Below are 20,885 nucleotides of genomic sequence, written 5' to 3'. Positions count from 1 at the left end.
TGTTAGGCTCGGGTTCGACCCAAAAATGGGCCTAATTTTTTTCAAAGTTCGACCCAGATGAAATGCTAAAACCCGAACTCGACCTAGCCCGCCCGAATTAAATTTTTTTATGTAAAAAATTTTAAAATATAATACATCAAAAATACTAAAAATATTAAAATAAATATTTCTCAACAAATTAAAAATAAATTAAAAATATTTATACTAAAAAATAAAAGCGGTTGCTAAGTTTTTATTCTATAAAGAAAAGTATTATCAACAGAGACAGATGAGATTGAACTGATTTCAACATCTTATTAGTCACTAATCAATGCATTTAAACAGACAAAATTCCAACTGCTAATAGCTAGGAAATAGGAATCTCACTACAACAGAATACCGAAATTAGAGGAGCAATAACAGTAAAACATTGATAAATTATTAACAAATTATTTGCACAAGACATGATCTTTTTAACCAACTACTTGACTCAATCAAACTCCACACACACACGTACAACTTTAACATAAATAATATTAAAATAAGTGTAACTTAATAATGAAATTATAGCAAAGCAATGAGAAAATAACAACAAAATAGCTTTTTCTTTTTTTGTCATTTTGCTAATTTGGGTTGGGTCGGCCCGAGTCAAAAAAGCTTTACCCGAAAATTAACTTGTTTTTTTGTCTAAACTCATTTTTTAAATCTATATTTTTATCCAAATCCTCTCTTCTTTCGGGCGAGTCTATTGTTTTGTTATCTTAAAAAAATTTAAATAAGGTTGTAGGTAGCGTAGTTTAAAAAATTAGTTTTGTTTTATTAATTTAAAATTAGTAAAAATATTTATATATTTAATCACATTTGGTCTTTAATCAAAGGTTTTTTTTTAATTAACTTTTTCAACCAAATCATTAACTTTTACAAGAAAGTTTTGACTTCTTCAACATAACTGCAACTTTTTAAAGTTCACCTTTTTTGACTTTTTAAAAATATTTGATTGCAATAAAAAACGGAATTAGCTTTTTTATTAATAATTTAAAATATTAACTGTTCCCAACTTTTATATATTTTAATTTTGGGCATTGTAAATAAAAAAATTTATAGATTAGGCACTACCGTTAACAATTATTTCCATTTTAGTTATCTAAGTTTAATAAATTTTTGTTTTGATCACCCTCGTTAATTCAATGTCATTGTACATTCATTTTAATCACCTAATTTTAATAAGTTTTTATTTTGATTATTCGTTTTATCTTTTTTTTAAATAATTTTATTTTTTCAAAAAAACCTGAATTTTTATGAAAAATTGAGTTATTTAGTTATGAAGATGAAATTCAAGTTTTTTCCTACAATTCAATTATCCGTAAAAAAAACTCAAGTTTTTCCTGTAAAAACTTTGGTTTTTTCATAAGAAACCCATGCTTTTTTTTTACTTGAAAAAAAAATAAAAATTAATTCTAGAAAAAAGAAAAAATAAAGGAAATTAAAAAGATGAAATGATATTTCCTATAAAAAAACCTAATTATTTTTTTCTGTAAAACCCTAGGTTTTTCCTTTTTATTGGGAAAAAGTTAAAATTAATTCTAAAAAATAAAGAAAATAAAAAAGATAAATTGGATTTCCCTATAAAAACCAAATAGTTCTTTGTAAAATCCCATGTTTTCCCTACGGGAACAACTAAAACTAATTCTAAAAATAAAAGAAATTAAAAGGATAAAATAAGTTTTCCTGTAAAACTACAAGTTTTTCTATAAAATCCTAGGAAATTTTTTATAAAACCCGATGTGTTCCCTTTTTATTTCAAAAAGAATAAAATTAACTCTAAAAAAAATTAATATTCAAAAAATAAAATAAGTGACCAAAACAAAAATTCATTAAAATTGAATGACTAAAATGAATGTACAATAGTCTTGAATTAACAACAGGTAACTAGAGGTGCTCATGGGCCCCCAGCCCGACCCGACGGTCCGTCCGAAATATGAGAGGGTTTGGGTAAAAATATAGGCCCGAAATATGGGCTTGGGCAAAAAAATGAGGCCCGATTAAAAAACGGGCCGGGCCTCGGGCACCACTTTTTTGGCCCGGGACCGGCCCGAATATAATAAATTTTTTTATTTTTTATTTTTTTAATTTTAAAATACTTTTAAAATACTTTTTAAAATTTTAAAATTTTAAAATTTTTTTAAAATACTTTTTTAATTTTTTTAATTTTAAATTTTTTTTAAAATACTTTTTTTAATTTTTGTTTTAATTTTTAAAATAAATTTTTGTTATCATCCAGTATGCGCCTAAGATTAAAATGTATGAGTTGAATTGGGGTTATGTTGTGGTTGTTTAATGGATTGGTGTTGTTTATGTTTTCCATGCTGGTGCGATTTCTCATGTATATTTGCGTTAGCTTTTACTCTTGTTGTATGCTGGTGCTTTGTCCTATTCCCGGTTAAAACTGAAAAATCACTAACACAGCCAACAGCACAGCCACTGTAACTTGTTTAAGTTGGATTGACACTATAACATATCCTTGCCTTGCCTTACTGCTTGCACCCTCCTTTCTACGATTCACCCCTTTCCTGCCCCATTCCCCATTCCCCATTCAACTCTCTTAACGCCTGAGCTCAGTAAGTACTATGTGATAAGCTTATAAATCATATTCCTAATTCATTGATGCGACCCAAATTATTTCTCATTATCAAATTATAAGGGCTCAACTTTCCCCATTGTAATATATTCATTAAGCAACCACATTTCCGAATTTAGATGTATGGCTCTTAAACCTTTTTTAATCATTATCAAAAAGAATAAACTTTTTGCAAAAACATAAAATAAGGAGAACTAGAGGGAACTGTGGCACCAGCTATAGAGATAGTAATAGTAGATGATTGGGTAAAAATACAAAACTCTGTACACAAGTACATATAATTTCCATAATTTTATTCTTCTTAAAATTTAGCCTCTTAAAATGCCCCATCTCGGTATGGAAGTAGAAGAACCAACAGGGACTATGATAAATAACTTTCAAGCACATTTGATGCACTCCTCTTGATTATGGGAAAAGTATTCCTCCATAAAATAAAAATATTAACTCGATGAAATTGTATCCACTAATTTAAATAACTATTTTCTCTTTAATTATTTATTTTTCACCAACACTGGTACTTTTGGATGGTTGGCTTTTACAATTCTAAACCTGTAAATCAACCCATTTTCTTCTCTATTACTTACATTTCACTCTCAGTTTTTTTTTTTTTGTATATATATACAAATTTATTGTTATAAGACACAAACTCATTATCCTTTAATGGCGAGTTTGTGCTCCACTTGCATGGCGAATTACGCTAGTTCTTGAAGGTGAAATTTATCTATTATTGTCATGTGTTTCGAAACCTTGAAACTCCTAAATAATGAGAATGAATTAAATGTTGATATCTATCTTATTTTCCTTTTACAAATTATGAATTAGATTCATATATTCATATGCATTTGTGTTATTTTATATTTATATCTAATTTTATATCAATCATAGTGAACAGAGGTGTCAGGACCCACATGAACCCCATAAAGTTCTATTCCATATTAACTGTAAATCTGTTTATGAGGCAAGAAAATAATAACATTTAAAGTAGCTATGTAGGTGAAGTAAGTGATGCTCAGTGTGAAGGGGGGAAAAGTTGAAGGAAAAAAAAATCAACCATTTTATTTTTCCAGGTATGGGATTAAAACATACTTGAGAAATGTTGGTAGCCTTGGCAAAATCTGGAGATCTTTTTTGTCTTTCACTGTCTGCATTTTTATTGCATTGGCTTCACAACTACATCTAAAAAGAGGCATCTGATGTAGTGAGCTCCGCATACATGTTCGAAATTGCTTTGGCGAAATATTCCTTTGCTTGATGTCTCTTAATCTGACCACAAATAGGAAAAAGAAAATGAGCTTAGCAAGCCGGTTTTAGGCTTTTCTTTGGCTATGAGGTTGATGGAAAATATAGAGACTTGCCTTTGAAGTCGGAGTAAGCAGTCCGTTTTCCATAGTGAATTGTTCAAGTTCTAAAGTCACAGCTTTTGCAAATTCGAAGCCTCTTAGCTGTTCCAAAGTCGATGAATCAAAAGATTAAGGCCCAATGAAGAAGGAAATGGTGCAATTTAAATAACTGTGGAAAAATGAGTTAATCAAGAAGCATTGCCTGAGCTTCTCTTCCAATGGCATCCATATCGGACAGGACAGCAGCCCTTGCTGTTCGGTCATTGCACAGTTGTTCTAAATCCTTGTACTGCATGCAATCATTGCCGGATAATATTAGAAAACAATTAAACGTGATAGTTATTAACCACAGATATTACAAGAAGTGGAAGAAGAAAGCATAAATAAAACCAAGGACAACAGGAAATTTGGCCTAACAAACAGTATCCATGATTTTCCGGCAATGTAAAACAGCGGTAGATAGATCACCTTAATGCCTTCAGTTGCAGCCCATGTTTTCAAAACATCTTGGTCCACTGAGACAATAGCTACCAATGAAGAATTCAGGCTGTCACCTGCCAAGCAAAACAATTGGAGCGTCAACAGAGAAGAGAAATGAAAGCAGGAACTTATCGAACATCTTTTTGTCTCACTCTTACCGTAAATAAAACACTGGGAAATAAATCTGCATTTAGCGTATACATTTTCGATTTTTTCTGGAGATATGTACTCTCCCTGAGCCAGCTTAAAAATGTTCTTCTTCCTGTACCAATATACAATTTCAAATAAAGAGCTAGCGATACACATGTTCCGGGAACAGGCACACTGTTGGAGCTAAGTGCAACAAATAGCAAGGTTCAACAAAAAGCTTGCCGAGCAAGAATCGAGACTTGCGGCAGAAACAAAGAAGAAAAATGAAATAAATTTTAAGCAAAGCTAAAATAGAGAGTATATGGATGAAATCTTGATTGAATTCATTCATATTTTTTTAAAATGGCATAAAGCCTATTTATACAAGCTTACAACTTGACAACTTAGTTGGAATACAACTAAGTTTCATCATTACATCCACTTAAAATAAATCACCACCTACTACACTAACAAACTTAGTTGGAATACAACTAAGTTACATCATTACATCCACTTAAAATAAATCACCACCTACTACACTAACAAACTTAGTTGGAATACAACTAAGTTACATCATTACATCCAAATAATAATAATAATAATAATAATAATAATAAAACATGTGATTGCTACATGCTAACCATTGCTTCAATACTCCTCCTTGGTTTGCATGGAGCAAACACCTAGCTTCCTTCTTAGACATTCGAACCTTGTGACATTAAGGGCTTTAGTCAAAATGTCTGCAAGTTGATCCTCAGAATTACAATGGATCAGCTTCACTTCCTGAGCTTGCTCCATTTCTCGAACAACATGCAACTTGATGCTGAAATGCTTTGTTCTTCCATGGAACACTGGATTTTTAGCAATTGCAACTGAAGATTGGTTGTCACAGAAGATCTCAGTAGCTTCCTTTTGATGCACTTTCAAATCAGCTAAGATTTTCCTTAGCCAAATGGCTTGGTTGACAGCACTTGCAGCTGCCACATATTCTGCTTCAGCAGTAGATTGAGCCACCAGACTTTGCTTCTTCGAGCTCCAGCAAAACATGGCTGAACCAAGGTTGAAAGCATACCCTGAGGTGCTTTTCATGTCATCTATCGAGCCAGCCCAGTCACTATCAGTGTAGCCAACCAGCTTCAGATTTCCTTCCTTGCTGTACTTTAAACCATAGCTCAAAGTGCCTTTGACATATCTAAGCACTCTCTTAGCAGCTTGTAAATGCTTTTTATTACAACAATGCAAGAACCTTGAGAGCAATCCTACAGCATACATTATGTCTGGTCTAGTGGCAGTTAAATATAACAGACAACCAACTAGACTTCTGTAGGTTGTTTCACAAACCTTCTCAAAATCACCTTGGCTCGATAGTTTTTCTCCAACAGCAACAGGTGTTTTAGTTGCTTTACTGTTTTGCATGGAGAACTTGGTCAGAATCTTTGTGGCAAAGTTTCTCTGACTTAGAAATATCCCATTTTGTGCTTGAGTCACCTCCATTCCAAGGAAATAAGACATTTCCCCTAGATCAGACATTTCAAATACTTCTTGCATCTTGGTCTTGAAATCGACCAGCACTGCTCGATCTCCTCCTGTCACCAGCAGGTCATCAACATATAGGGATACAATGAGCTGTGTTTGTGTCCCTTGCTTCTTGACATACAGTGTTGGCTCACTCTTGCTTCGATCGAATCCCAAATTAGTCAAGTAGCCATCGATTCTGCTGTACCAGGCCCTTGGAGCATGTTTTAAGCCATATAGGGCCTTCTTCAGTTTGTAGACCATATGCTCTCTGCCAGCTATCTCAAACCCTTGTGGTTGTTCAACATAGATCTCTTCATCTAAGAAACCATTCAGAAAGGCTGATTTCACATCGAGTTGATGGATCTTCCACTCGAGCTGTGCTGCTAAGGCAATCAGTAATCTGATGGTGTCTAGCCTGGCCACTGGTGCAAAGGTCTCCAGGTAGTCCAGGCCATACCTCTGACTGAACCCCTTGACAACTAGCCTTGCTTTCAGTTTGTTCAAGGTACCATCAGCATTTTGCTTGGCTTTGTACACCCATTTCACCCCAATTATCTTCCTTTTGACTGGCCTTTCAACTAATTCCCAGGTCTGGTTCTTCTCAATCATGCTAATCTCCTCAGCCATTGCCTGCTTCCACTCTTGCTGAGCTTCAGCCTCTTCAAAATTGCTTGGTTCAGCTATGGCTACATGAGCTCTTTCATAAATCTCAGTCAATGGTCTTGTTCCTCTAACTGGTTCATCATCAATGTCCATTTCAGGAACATTTTGATCTGGCTCAGCTTGATCTGCTGCAAGTCCTTCTGAAACTTTCTCAGGTTCATGTTTTTCCCAGTTCCAACATGACTTTTCATCAAATACCACATCCCTACTGACTGACACTTTCTTTGTTGAAGGATCCAAGATCCTATAGCCCTTCTTAACAGTGCTGTAGCCCACCAAAATACCAGGTCGAGCCCTTTCAGACAATTTGTCCCTTTTGACAGCAGGTACATGAGCATAACAGATGCATCCAAAGACCTTCAGATGAGCCAGTGATGACTTGAATCCAAACCAGGCTTCGAATGGAGTCTTTTGATCCAAGGCCTTGGTTGGAAGCCTATTTTGAATGTAGTTTGCAGTGTTAACTGCCTCTGCCCATAGTGCTTTAGGCAGATTCTTCTGAATCATCAAGCACCTGGCCATATCCATCAAACTCCTATTCTTCCTTTCACTTACACCATTTTGCTGAGGTGTATATGTGTTGGTAAGTTGATGTTTGATGCCTGCCTTATCACAGAAGGCTTGGAACTGAGCTGAGGTGTACTCAGTCCCATTATCAGACCTTATGGACTTCAGCTTGCAACCTGTTTCAGTCTCAGCAGCAGTCTTGAACTTCCAAAACACTGAGGCCGCCTCTGATTTCTGTTTTAGGAAGTAAAGCCAGCAATATCTTGAAAAATCATCAATGAACAGTATGAAGTACCTGTTTCCACTTAATGACTCAGTCCTCATAGGGCCACACACATCAGTGTGCACCAGTTGGAGTTTTTCAGAGGCTCTCCAGGCTTGATTCGAGGGAAATGGGAGTCTGGCCTGCTTTCCTAGCTGACACACTTCACACACATCATCATGATCCACTGAGTTGATGAAGTTTTCAGCCAAGTCCTCTCTGACCATTCGAGCCATCGATCTGAAGTTGGCATGTCCCAGTCTTTGATGCCAAAGCTTGGATTCATCTGATGTAACTGTGTAGGCAATGTTTGACTCCCTGGTCCAGTCAACTACAAAGCTCTTATTAGCCATAGGAACTGCCATCAGCTTGGATCCACTTGGATCATTGATTTGGCATTGGTTGTCTTTGAACACAACAGAATAACCTTTCTCCAGCAACTGAGCTATGCTGAGCAGGTTTCTGTCAATTTCAGGCACCAAAAGCACATTTGAAATCACTTTGGCACCTGTGGGGGTGCATATCAGCACATCACCCTTGCCTTCAGCTTGAATAAAATGTCCATTTCCTATCTTGACTTTAGTTCTGCAGCTTCTGTCTAAAGACTTGAAGATTGCAGCATCAGGTGTAATGTGGTTGGTGCATCCACTGTCTAGAAGCCAACCAGATGAGAACTTTTCTTGAGCAGCTGAGCATAACACAGCAAAGACTTGCTCCTCTTGGTCACTGTCCTCCTTAGCTACTCGAGCCTCAGCTTTCATCTGTTGAAACTGACTCTGCCTTGATTTGGCCTTGCTCTTGCAGACTCTCTCAACATGACCCTTCTTTTTACAATGCTGACATACAGCATCTGGATTGAACCAGCATTTTTCTTTTGGATGACCAGCCCTTCTGCAGTGCTTGCAAGTCTGACCCTCTTTTCTTGCAACATCAGTCCTTGGCTTGTCTCTCCAGGCCTTCTTGCCTTTGTAGGCAGTGTTTGTTCTTGCCTGAAAGGCACCTTCTTGATGCTCCTCCAGTCTGCTTGCTCTTCTTTGCTCTTGAGCATATAAAGCATTGATCAACTCTGTCAGGGAGATGGTGTACAGGTCCCTTGAGTCCTCGAGAGATGAGATTTTTGCCTCATACCTCTCGGGCAGAGTTGCAATAACCTTCTCCACTATCCTAGCTTCCTTGAGCTGCTCTCCAAGGAGCCTAATGCTGTTAACCACAGCCATAATCCTGTCAGAGTACTGCTTGATAGTTTCTTCTTCCTTCATCTTCAAATTCTCGAAATCTCTCCTTAAGTTCAGCAACTGTTGCTGCCTTGTCCTCTCTGTCCCTTGAAACTCCTCTTGCAACTTGTCCCAGGCTTGTTTTGGTGATTCACAGGCCATAATCCTTGTGAAAATCACATCTGACACTGAGTTCTGGATGCAAGACATGGCTTTGTGCCTCTTGGTCCTCTCATCAGCATGCTGCCTGATTTGAGCTACTGTTGGATTGCCTCTAAGTGGCTCTGGTTCAACATCTGAGTTGACAACCTCCCACAGATCGAAAGCTTGTAGGTAGGTCTTCATTTTAACCACCCATATGTGGTAGCCTTCTCCATTGAAGACTTGAGGTGCAGCTGGTGAAAAGCTTGATGAAGCCATGAATTTGTATAACAGATCCCTTAAGAAATAGGCTCTGATACCAATTGTTGGAGCTAAGTGCAACAAATAGCAAGGTTCAACAAAAGCTTGCCGAGCAAGAATCGAGACTTGCGGCAGAAACAAAGAAGAAAAATGAAATAAATTTTAAGCAAAGCTAAAATAGAGAGTATATGGATGAAATCTTGATTGAATTCATTCATATTTTTTAAAATGGCATAAAGCCTATTTATACAAGCTTACAACTTGACAACTTAGTTGGAATACAACTAAGTTTCATCATTACATCCACTTAAAATAAATCACCACCTACTACACTAACAAACTTAGTTGGAATACAACTAAGTTACATCATTACATCCACTTAAAATAAATCACCACCTACTACACTAACAAACTTAGTTGGAATACAACTAAGTTACATCATTACATCCACTTAAAATAAATCACCACCTACTACACTAACAAACTTAGTTGGAATACAACTAAGTTACATCATTACATCCAAATAATAATAATAATAATAATAATAATAATAATAATAAAACATGTGATTGCTACATGCTAACCATTGCTTCAATACACACACTGACTGATAAGTTGATTCGGATAGCAGTTATTCAAATACAGCATCAAAGTACCAAAGAAAGTGAGAGAGGAAACATGGGAAAAAATGGTAAGACAAGGATAGAAACATGTCTCATAAGAAACATGTATGATGTTTGACCTTACCTATCAATAATCTTAAGACGACCTCCAGGTAACCATAGTCCTATATCTCCTGTATGAAGCCATCCGTCTTCATCAAGTACCTCTTTCCTGTCCAATTTTTACATTTTAAACACATTAAATATCAGTATATGAAAGTTTAAAGAAGAGAGGGGTTACATCTAAGGAGCATACGTATGCACTTCATCTTTGTAATATCCTTGAAAAATGATTGGACCCCTAACACAGATTTCTCCACGAGGATGCGGCTCATCATCAGATGTGTAATTCATTTCTGGGACATCCACAAGCTTTATTTCTGAAATAGGAAGACGAATTTATGAATTCATTGCAAAAACTTAGAAGAAAACATCTCCAGTGAAAGCCAAAACAATAGGCCTAGCATCATTATATTATAGTAAGCTAGATTAAAGCCCTCTTATAATAACTCACCACAAGCCGGATTAGGAGAGCCAACATGGCCAGAAAGATTGTCACCCTCATCCATCATGCTTATAACACATGAAGACTCGGTCATTCCATATCCTTCCAATACTCGACCACCAAAGCAGCTGTAGGTTCATAACAGAAACATTGAGAAGAGGGCTAGGAGATACTGCCAATTTCTCAATAAGCATTCAACATGTTTAAAGGAAAAACATACATCTTCAAGAAGTCTAGGATGTCAGGAGACAAGGGTGAAGCACCTGAAGAAAAGAAACGAACTCGTCCTCCGAGTTTGGCCTTTATTTTGTTGAACACCAATTTGTCCCACAGGGGTGAAGGATTATTTCCTTAAGAAAAAGGTTATAAGCATAATCAATACATATCAATGCTAACCAGGTCAAAAAAGGGCATATTCTTTTATAATATATACATAAGTGCATGTACGTGTACATATATGCATGTATTGTTGTGTTATAACCAATGGCCAAATGTTTAGCGAGGGGAACTCACTAAATAGCTAAGCTTCAAAAACAGATGAGATTGTTTGGCATATCTCACATCAGATGCCAATTGGCATGGTTATTTTAGTTCTTTAAAAAATGAATTAATTATTTCTATTACACTGTCAAATAATAAGCACAATAATGGTTAAACAAAATCCATAAAGAAATATGTACAATTTGAATGCTAAATGACACTTTTTTCAGGCTCACCATCTGCCATAAATGACTACAACTCCACAAGACTTGCATAAATATAATCAATGCATAAGTGAAACAGTACTCACAGGCCGTTCTATACTAACCTTCCAGCAAGGGACAAAAAGGAAAGACACAAATATCAAGACGTAAATGTATACCATTCATTATTGCTTGCCTCTTGGAATTGTAGGCGGCATTAAAAAGTCTCTCCTTCAGAGAACCAGAAGACTTTACAGCACTGAGAATACTGGTAAAAAGGAAGACTTTGATAAAATGATTTAATCAATATATCAGTCACAATCAACTCAAAAATTAACATAGTACCCGGCATAAATTCTGTTATACAGTCTAGGGACACTGCAAAATATCGTTGGTCGTAGTGCAACCAGGTCATTCATTAATTCCATGTTATCCTATATGCAAAGATCAAGAACCAGAATTTAAGGCTTCATCTCAAGAACATGAGAGTTTTCCACATCCACAGCATATGCAGTATCAAATGGTAAGACTGATGCCTTCGATAAGATGGAGTTCTTAGATAAATTAGAACAGTTATAAGTAATGTGGATTTGTAAAAAACATGACCTCTTCAACAAAAGAAATAAGAAAAAGCTTCAATAGATTCTGTTAAGACTAGTTAGCTCTTAAATAGAAGTTGACCCTTGTCCAGTTTAAAGTTCCAAACTGGAGAAAGTAGAATTCACAAAATTAATGATGAACATCTAAACAATCGTAGATAAAGTTTTTGCTTCTAGAATTTACGTTAAGCAAGAAGTATAGGATTTCATTGACTCAGCAGCTTGAAGTATGCAATCCAAAAGTGGACCAAAAACAGTTTAAGGAAAAACATAGAACCAACCAAAGATCTTATATAAGAGGGCAGGTGTTTAGGTTTACTCTCATACCCCCTGGTAGAATCCAACTGCAACTCCGAAATATGCTAAAAGAACCTGATAACCTCGTTCATAAATGTGTGCCAAAGGAAGATATGATATATATCTGAACATGAGACAACTATTTCAGCGAGGCAATTAAGGTAAAACAGTAAATTCATCCATAAATGCTAACAAAGATGTATTATGATTTATGTTTATTTAAAACCTATAGATCTTACATGTCTGAGGGGTAAAATTTTGTAGCAATGCTGCATCCAGCAGCATTTGCAATCAAGTTTCCATGGGTCAGCACAACTCCCTGGCCAAAACTTATGAAGAATAAGTAGGAGAATAAAAGAACCTTCATTTCATTAATATAAATATTCAACTATGTTAAAATTTCATAGGACTAAGCTATACCTTTGGTGTTCCAGTTGTACCACTAGTGTAGCAAATGGTTGCAACATCATTTGGGTTTGGTGGGGAAAAAGGTTGGGGGTTACCGCGGCCCTAAAGTACTCATTAAATGAGAAACAATTATACCACACAACATTGAGCAAAATTGTGATATCCAATTACCAAACATACGTGGTAGGAAACGCAAACCAAACTTGGAAAACCTAAATGCATGCTTGCTCTTGATTTAACCATTTAGACAATAAGAAATAAGAAACTTCAAAAAATTATATAGGATAAAAGCATACTTATGAATTGGTCCTAGCAATACCAAGATCACATCGCTATAAACTACTATGATGTAGACAAAAAGGATTTACAATTACCTCACTTAATAATTTTGCATATGTCACAATCTGAATATCAGTTGAAGGTGGCAATGAAGGCAATTCATTGTCCATTCCTCCAACCACCTACAGCGAGAGAACCAAATAATTGTACTCCTAAGAAAATGGCAAATTCGTAGATGTACACTTCTTTTCTTATTCAAAGATTCAGTAAGAAGGTTTCGAAAGTATACCACAATCAAATGTACAGAAGGAATCTCATTAAAAAAGCCTCGCAACTGCAGTTCAAGCGGAAAGCTGAATAAATATTGTGAAACAAATCCCAATCTCTCAAAATTATATGAACTAGACAATGAAAAAAGGTGCCCAAGTGTAAAATTAATTAGTCAATAAAACAAAATACAGTCAAAATTTGAGCGCACAGACAAAATTTAATCTATTTCTATCACTTATCTTAATGACCGTTTAACAAGCTTAAGAATCAATAGTACATAGAGGAAGAGAGAATTTAAGTCCATACAACTAGTTGAGAGCATGTAGAAAAGGGGAGGTTTTATTACTTACCTTTCATCATGGTAAAAATAAAGGCTTCAATTTAAATTACAAATCTTTCACCATAACCATGACAAGTTGACAACCACAATCCAATAACATGTAGCCTGAAAAGGAGCAAAATTAAACTTACAGAATTCAGTGTTTGAGGCACACAAAATATAGCTTTCACATCAGCATGATTAACAATGTACTTGACAGCATCTGGACCTGCAAAGAGACAAATTTTCGACTCAACATCTTAATATTAGGCCAAATGGACAAAGATTCAATTAAAAAAGAGAGCATTTGGCCAGTGGCAAACCTAAAGTGTCATACAAAGGAACTGATACAAGGGAATATGCAGAGCAAGCATAATCAACAATGAGCCACTCTGGTCTATTGATGAAATAAAAGCCAACACAAGAGCCCTGGCATGATAAAAGCAGTAGAACCACATGCTACATGAGGAATAATCTATTTACTAAAATCAGGTATCTTACATGTTGCACATATGTTCTCGGGGCAATAAAGTTACTGCAGATAAAAAGTTATTGTTGATATCCTCACCTTCGGGATTCCATGAAATAGTAGGCCAGAACCAATGGCCGCCCGGGCAGTTCCAGCTTCTCCATATGTCATCCACTTGTACCTTGATGAATAAGAAAAAAAAGTCAAAGTTAACGAATGAACTTTGGCAACCGTAACTATGCATCTCATCTGACAATAGGAAACTTACTCTCCAATTGTACCATTGACTCGAATTCTTGTACCAAGATATTTGTAATCTCGGAAGGTATCAACTGCATGTCTAAAAAAATTAAAAAAGAATAAACAAAGAAAAGTGAAGAAACAATCCGAAGTACTTGAATAGGAAATAAAAGATAATGCATCTAAACTTGCTTCTGCCAGGAAAATGAGCATGCTTACACAAAATTCTCATGCAAAGTACCAATATCAGGATGATCAGGAAATCTAGTCACAAGCTTAAACGGAGAGCAAGCAGATCTGCAGTAAGGCACAAAAGTAAAATAAATCTTGACAACAGCTGAATAGAGAAGGAGCAATGCAAAGCAAAAACTAAAAAGTATGCAGCGGAGTTTTACCTGTATACATTCCATTTTCCTGTCTGCAGTTTCTCTGGCAGCACGACACTATAACCCTTCTCTGCTAAAAAATCAATACCAATAGTTGTCAGTTAAAAACAGATAAATCAATAAAAACTAAATGCATATTATTTATTACAATGGGTAAATTGGAGATAAGCTGCTAACATCTCTTCCTGATACGGGGTTGCGCGCGGACCAAGATCGAGTTGCCAAGTCACGAGAAACTCCTACGAAAACCCTAAACAATTAGATCTGAAACGAAACAGAAAAATTAAAAGATTAGAACTTTGAATTTCCAGATCTGAAATAAAATCCCCAAATCAGCAAAGAATCAAATTGAGAATAGAAATAAGTGTTAGGGTTCTTGAAACCCTCAAGGAGATTGTGATTCTGCCCAATTGAACACCAAGATAGTTTTCCCCAAATTTCGACAATCTAATTTCACCCAAAAAGAGTATGAAAAAACCCTAGAAATTGGGGATTTTTGGGCTGATTCCTTAAGATAGAAAAAGGCTGAAAACACAATAAGAACAGAAAATAGATTAGATAATGATTCAGCACAAGTAGAAATAAAGAAAGAATTGACAGTAAGAAATTAAAAGATAAGTCCTAAGAAGCCTTGAAATCCCGAAAGATCTCACAACTCCCTTCAAACGGCTCTAATCTCCCCTCCAAAGAATATCAATGGCAAGAAGAAGGTTGAAGATGGCTCCCACAATCAAAAAGATTGTTAAAACAACTTCTAAAGAAAACTCAAGAGAAAATCCTTGAAGAACTCAAAGAGAATTTTCACTCAAATCAAATCTGAAATTTTTAATGTAATTGTAATGTCCTGTAGGGTGGTTGGCCAAGCCATATAAATAGGCCTTTCAAATGTTTTCCTAATTTAATTAGAACACTAAAACTAAAACTAAAAAAAAAACTCATAATTATTTTAATATGGAAATTCGGCCAAGGGTCTTTTATTTGGGACTCTTGGATAAACATTTAAACTAAGTAAAATAAATAAATAAATAAAAATAAAACTTTACAACTTGGGCCACTTTGACAATTTGGCCTGATTTTCAACTAAGTATGGGTGGATTTCTTGATTGGGCTTGGAATCTTCTTATTGGGCCTTGCCCTCAAGAATTTGGGCTTTTGTGACTCGTATCATTCCCCCCTTCCTCAAAAAGATTCGTCCTCGAATCTGAAAAATCAAATGAACTCGACTTTCCTCTATCGAACGGGAGTAATGGCAATTGAGTCCACTGAAAAGAATAGCCATGAAATAGTAAATAGCAACACAAACAAGCTTGTAGTCCAATTATAAGCATAATAGAACAGGTATAACGCAAGTGAATGGACAGATTCAGATTACCATGCAAACAATCTAATTTACTCACCACTGCCTCGTCAAATATTTGAAACAAAGATGGACATGTTTTAAGGCATTCAGTCGTCTCACATTGTTCCCACAAACCATGAATAAATTGCGAGTAATAAATCAAATGGTAAACATAATCGTCACAAGTAGGTATTTGAAAAGATTTACATGGTTTACAGAGTTGCATAATCATACCATGCATTAATCGACGGTCTATAGATTCACTCACACATGCATTATCAAAAACAAGAATCTTTTTATCAACCATCAAAACAGATAGATCATCAATAAATAAAATAGGACAGTCAAGCACGTTTCGATCTAAGTGTTCATCAACACGATCTTTATCACTATCCGAGGAGTACAAAAGTGTTTCAAAGGTTTCAAGCATCTTACCTCGATAAGCAAAAGAATAAGGGTCGATTTTACCTTTTTCATTTAAAACAAACCTTCGTTCATCGGGGGCATAGTGTAGTCGAATCTCCGTTGTTGAGTTAACCTTTGTCAAATGAAACTCAAACTTCATGTACAACCACATAAACTGTTTAAGGCAAGAATATAAATTGAAAACAAATTTGGCAATTTCGTTACCTTATTCTCCAAAACAGATTTGGACAAATTCAAGGATTTTACACAAGGTAAATCAAGAGAATAACAAATCACGCTTCTTTTCGTAATGACTTTATCAACCACAATCGAAGAGTAACAATTAATCGGATCAAAATGATGGGATCTTTTAAGAACTAAGTCACCAAAAGTTTTATCAATAATTTTCAAATCTGCACTGGACTCGGTTTCTAAAATTTCCTTACCTCGCTTACCTTCGGGATCATGTAGTGTGATTTCATCTTTGCTTAAGTTGATCGTATGAAAGCGTCTTTCATTTGAGAGGTATTGAAGTTGAAAGTTATCTTTCGATCTTTCGGGAACCTGAAAAGTAGCAACACAAGAAAAATTCATATCTTGGTTAGTGGAAACATTCCTCACTAGCCTTTCCTCGTCTTTTTCTTTTGTTTCTTTTTCTAACTCATTTTCTCTTCTTTCTTCAACTTCTTTTTCAATTTTCTTTTCTGTTTCACATTCCTTTTCACTCTCAATCTCTTTTTGCTCTTTTTCATTCTCTTTTTCTTTTTCCTCACTTGTTTTAACAGAATTTCTCAGTTTGATTTGGTCCTCATGGACTTGTTCCGGAGTGAGCGGCACTAAGGTAAGTTTCTTTCCTTGATGCTTGAAAGAATACCTATTGGTACGACCATCGTGAGTGACTTTTCGATCCAGTTGCCATGGTTCTCCTAGCAACAAATGGCAGGCTTGAATAGGCATTACGTCGCACACAACTTCGTCTTGATACTTACCGATAGAAAAGGCAATGCGCACTTGTTGAGTGACCCTAAATTGGCCTTCGTTGCTAAGCCCTTGTAGTTGATAAGGTTGTGGATGCTTGGTAGTGGTTAAGCAAAGCTTTTCCACCATCGTCGTGCTGGCTATGTTCGAGCAACTTTCACCATCAATAATAACTCTACAAAGCTTACCTTGTACATGGCAGCGAGTATGAAAGAGATGTTCTCGTTGCTGCTCGCTCCTTGGTTTTGCCAAAGATGATTGTCCACGATCATGAAAATCATCATCCATTCTAGTGACACGTCGAGGGCCGCGCCTTTGGGGTTGGTTATCCCTATCTTCCTTAATTGGATCTCGATATTGATGTTTTTGATTCACTCGTACCTCATTCAAAGTAGTATTCAATGCTTGAAGTGTAGCATTTATTTGTGTGATTGCAGCAGTATGTCCATCTAACTGTTGTTGGACTTTCATAAGTGCATCATTATTATCACCTTTAGACATCTTCAAAACCTGTAAAAAATAAACACTCAACACTCAAAAATAAAAGTTAGCAAACCTCACCATTAATCACTCAAAAAGAAAATTCAAATTCTCAATGAGGTCGAATTCAATCTTGTGAGTTCTTTATCAGAGTTTATATCAACCAATTAGAGAGTGTGAACCAAACTACCAAAGAATCCTAATTTGCACTAGGATGCCAAAAACTGACGAGACACCAATTGATTCGTGTTGCACCGAGGAAGAATTGGGCACACGTTTAAATCCTACTAACACAAAAAACAAGAAGGTGTTAGATATTGTAAAGGGAGAATAAAAAGCAAACAAATGAAAACCTACAGCTAAGAATCAATAAAAATTGTTGAAAACAGAAAACCCGAAAAACTGAGGAGTAACTTGACAACTTCGTTCGAGGTGTTCCCGATCTCAAAAAATCACAAAATTAAATCTGAAATGTCTTCAAATATTTAATTTTTGATCTGGAAAATTTGGGCACCAAATTCAACCCGCTGAATATTTTTTTAATTTTTTATTGGATTTCGTCTTTTTTCAATTTTTTGACTTTTTCGACTTATTTTTTTGCGGGAAATATTTTTGTATATTCAATAACAGTGCCAAAAATATGTATGTAAAATTTCAGATCAATCAGAAAACGTTTACCCACTCAAATGAATTTTTTTTCGAAAATTTTTCTGGGTAAAACTGCTGTTTGTAATTTAAAAAATAGAGATCAGTTTAGAAATCAACCAAGAACACCCAAAACGCCCAAAATCTGATACCAAATGATACGGGATTGCGCGCGGACCAAGATCGAGTTGCCAAGTCACGAGAAACTCCTACGAAAACCCTAAACAATTAGATCTGAAACGAAACAGAAAATTAAAAGATTAGATTTTTGAATTTTCAGATCTGAAATAAAATCCCCAAATCAGCAAAGAATCAAATTGAGAATAGAAATAAGTGTTAGGGTTCTTGAAACCCTCAAGGAGATTGTGATTCTGCCCAATTGAACACCGAGATAGTTTTCCCCAAATTTCGACAATCTAATTTCACCCAAAAAGAGTATGGAAAAACCCTAGAAATTGGGGATTTGTGGGCTGATTCCTTAAGATAGAAAAAGGCTGAAAACACAATAAGAACAGAAAATAGATTAGATAATGATTCAGCACAAGTAGAAATAAAGAAAGAATTGACAGTAAGAAATTAAAAGATAAGTCCTAAGAAGCCTTGAAATCTCGAAAGATCTCACAACTCCCTTCAAACGGCTCTAATCTCCCCTCCAAAGAATATCAATGGCAAGAAGAAGGTTGAAGATGGCTCCCACAATCAAAAAGATTGTTAAAACAACTTCTAAAGAAAACTCAAGAGAAAATCCTTGAAGAACTCAAAGAGAATTTTCACTCAAATCAAATCTGAAATTTTCAATGTAATTGTAATGTCCTGTAGGGTGGTTGGCCAAGCCATATAAATAGGCCTTTCAAATGTTTTCCTAATTTAATTAGAACACTAAAACTAAAACTAAAAAAAAACTCATAATTATTTTAATATGGAAATTCGGCCAAGGGTCTTTTATTTGGGACTCTTGGATAAACATTTAAACTAAGTAAAATAAATAAATAAATAAAAATAAAACTTTACAACTTGGGCCACTTTGACAATTTGGCCTGATTTTCAACTAAGTATGGGTGGATTTCTTGATTGGGCTTGGAATCTTCTTATTGGGCCTTGCCCTCAAGAATTTGGGCTTTTGTGACTCGTATCACTTCCTCTGTCCCAAAATAGATGGCCACATCCATTCAACCATCACTTCAAATTCAAACTCAAATCATTCCTTCAAAACTTAGCAGCAGTTTAGAGAAAGTACAACTCCAAACGAGTTCGTTTAATTGACTTATAAGAAAGAATCAAAGTGACCTCACCTCAAACTCACAAACATACCCACCAAGCATATTCCATCCTCTCTAGTCTCACTTAGTACAGTAAATTACAGACTTGGAAGGGACTTGTAGAAAATTTCTAAAACCTATTATAAAGCAACTGTGCAGACTACAACATAACATGTTATAAAACAACTAACCCACCAATTCCAAAGCAATTCTCATCTGTACTCTCACTGATCTAGAACAATAACTCATGCTCTAGAATGATATTTTTCTAAAAGATTCCATTACAGCTATCTTTCATCTCATACAACTCAACGCATTTCAACAGAGCATCACGTCCAGCTCTCCAGATAAGAGTTAAATTCATATAATATATATATATGTCCCCTCTCAATTCTACGGATAACATGTTTCTAGCTCCCATTTGGCAAACCAGAACTAGAAGCTTCCTAACAATCATTATCAAATATAACATCTTGCCCTTACCAATATATCACACATTTCCCTCCAATGATATCCTCATAAACTACTCTAACTAACATCATTGGCACAAAATAAATTCGAGTGAAAGTGCTTCATGCACCATTAAGAACTTTCCCATAATCCATTACTTAAAATATCAGCAAACTGACCCATCATCCATCGACCAATGTTGATGGAAAACATTAGAAAACCATCAAAACTACAAAATCTTAAAATGCCTCTCCATGTCAAAGCCTTCAATCATAGTCAATTAACAATCATATATGATGAAGAAATCTCACTTAATAAACAAATTTATGCTTGCTATGAGGAATTCCCAGATAAAAAAGTGCCCATTTTTTCCCCACTTCAAATAAAACCAACCCAATGATAGAAAAACTTTATTGCGTGAAAATTTAAAGAACAATGAATCAAACCCAAAAAGCACTGATTTACTACACTTTCCAGCCAACAACCATTTACTTAGCTAAAACAATATGTATATATATATATAACTAACTTAAAAATGAAACAGGCCAACAATGCCTATATTATTGTTCTTCCCAACCGTGCATGTTTATAATACACTTACCACAGAGGAATTCGCCGGCGGTTGGATTAGAACGGAGGTCGTTGGAATGAGAAGCGGCACCGACGACGACGACGGGGACAAGGTGACCGTGAATGGCGTTAAGTCGACGTTCAGCAATGCTGGAATCCATGATGAGAAAGCTAACGTGGATCCTTTTCCTATTCTTTTTCCCTCTTTTTTCCGTTTGTTTACCAGAAACGATACCGGTTAACTGAAAATCGGTTATTTGAAAATAATTAATAATTAAATAAACTTTTTATTTTTATTTTTATTTTTATTTTTATACTATTAATTATTTATGATTTTTTTATTATATTGTTTTTAAATTCTGCATTAATCAATTGGATCAAAACTTATTTTGATTTTTAATCATGGGAGTTCGATGAGATGATAAGAGTGTCTCCTACGTTAACCAGTGGTCAAGTATTCGATTATTACCCTGAGTACGAAGCAATTTTAAAATTTGTGATCAATATTAT

At 35.3% G+C, this 20,885-nt stretch overlaps 1 protein-coding gene across 2 annotated transcripts; it reads right to left on the bottom strand.

The window, feature by feature from the left end:
* Positions 1–3,518: 3,518 nt before the first annotated feature.
* On the bottom strand, positions 3,519–20,648 carry LOC107933060 (long chain acyl-CoA synthetase 6, peroxisomal). 2 transcript variants are annotated; one of them, XM_041086691.1, is made up of 23 exons: positions 20,407–20,648; positions 14,259–14,322; positions 14,083–14,160; positions 13,892–13,963; positions 13,723–13,804; positions 13,478–13,583; positions 13,307–13,383; positions 12,855–12,899; positions 12,661–12,747; positions 12,299–12,388; positions 12,118–12,197; positions 11,909–12,002; positions 11,328–11,416; positions 11,162–11,250; positions 10,520–10,649; positions 10,309–10,427; positions 10,051–10,174; positions 9,880–9,966; positions 4,596–4,699; positions 4,426–4,511; positions 4,160–4,246; positions 3,973–4,059; positions 3,519–3,880 (listed from the first exon to the last, which is right to left on the bottom strand). In XM_041086691.1, the coding sequence occupies exons 1-23, from the start codon at positions 20,534–20,536 to the stop codon at positions 3,794–3,796; spliced, it is 2,094 nt and encodes a 697-aa protein (XP_040942625.1). In that variant the 5' UTR covers positions 20,537–20,648; the 3' UTR covers positions 3,519–3,793. The 2 variants fall into 2 exon arrangements, with proteins under 2 accessions (XP_040942625.1, XP_040942626.1); XM_041086692.1 differs by having other exon boundaries at positions 14,259–14,319.
* Between the last annotated feature and the right edge of the window lie 237 nt (positions 20,649–20,885).

This window comes from Gossypium hirsutum, chromosome D01, assembly GCF_007990345.1.
Source record: "Gossypium hirsutum isolate 1008001.06 chromosome D01, Gossypium_hirsutum_v2.1, whole genome shotgun sequence".
In the NCBI taxonomy this organism is placed as follows: domain Eukaryota; kingdom Viridiplantae; phylum Streptophyta; class Magnoliopsida; order Malvales; family Malvaceae; genus Gossypium; species Gossypium hirsutum.
This window is presented reverse-complemented; position numbering and strand designations above follow the sequence as displayed.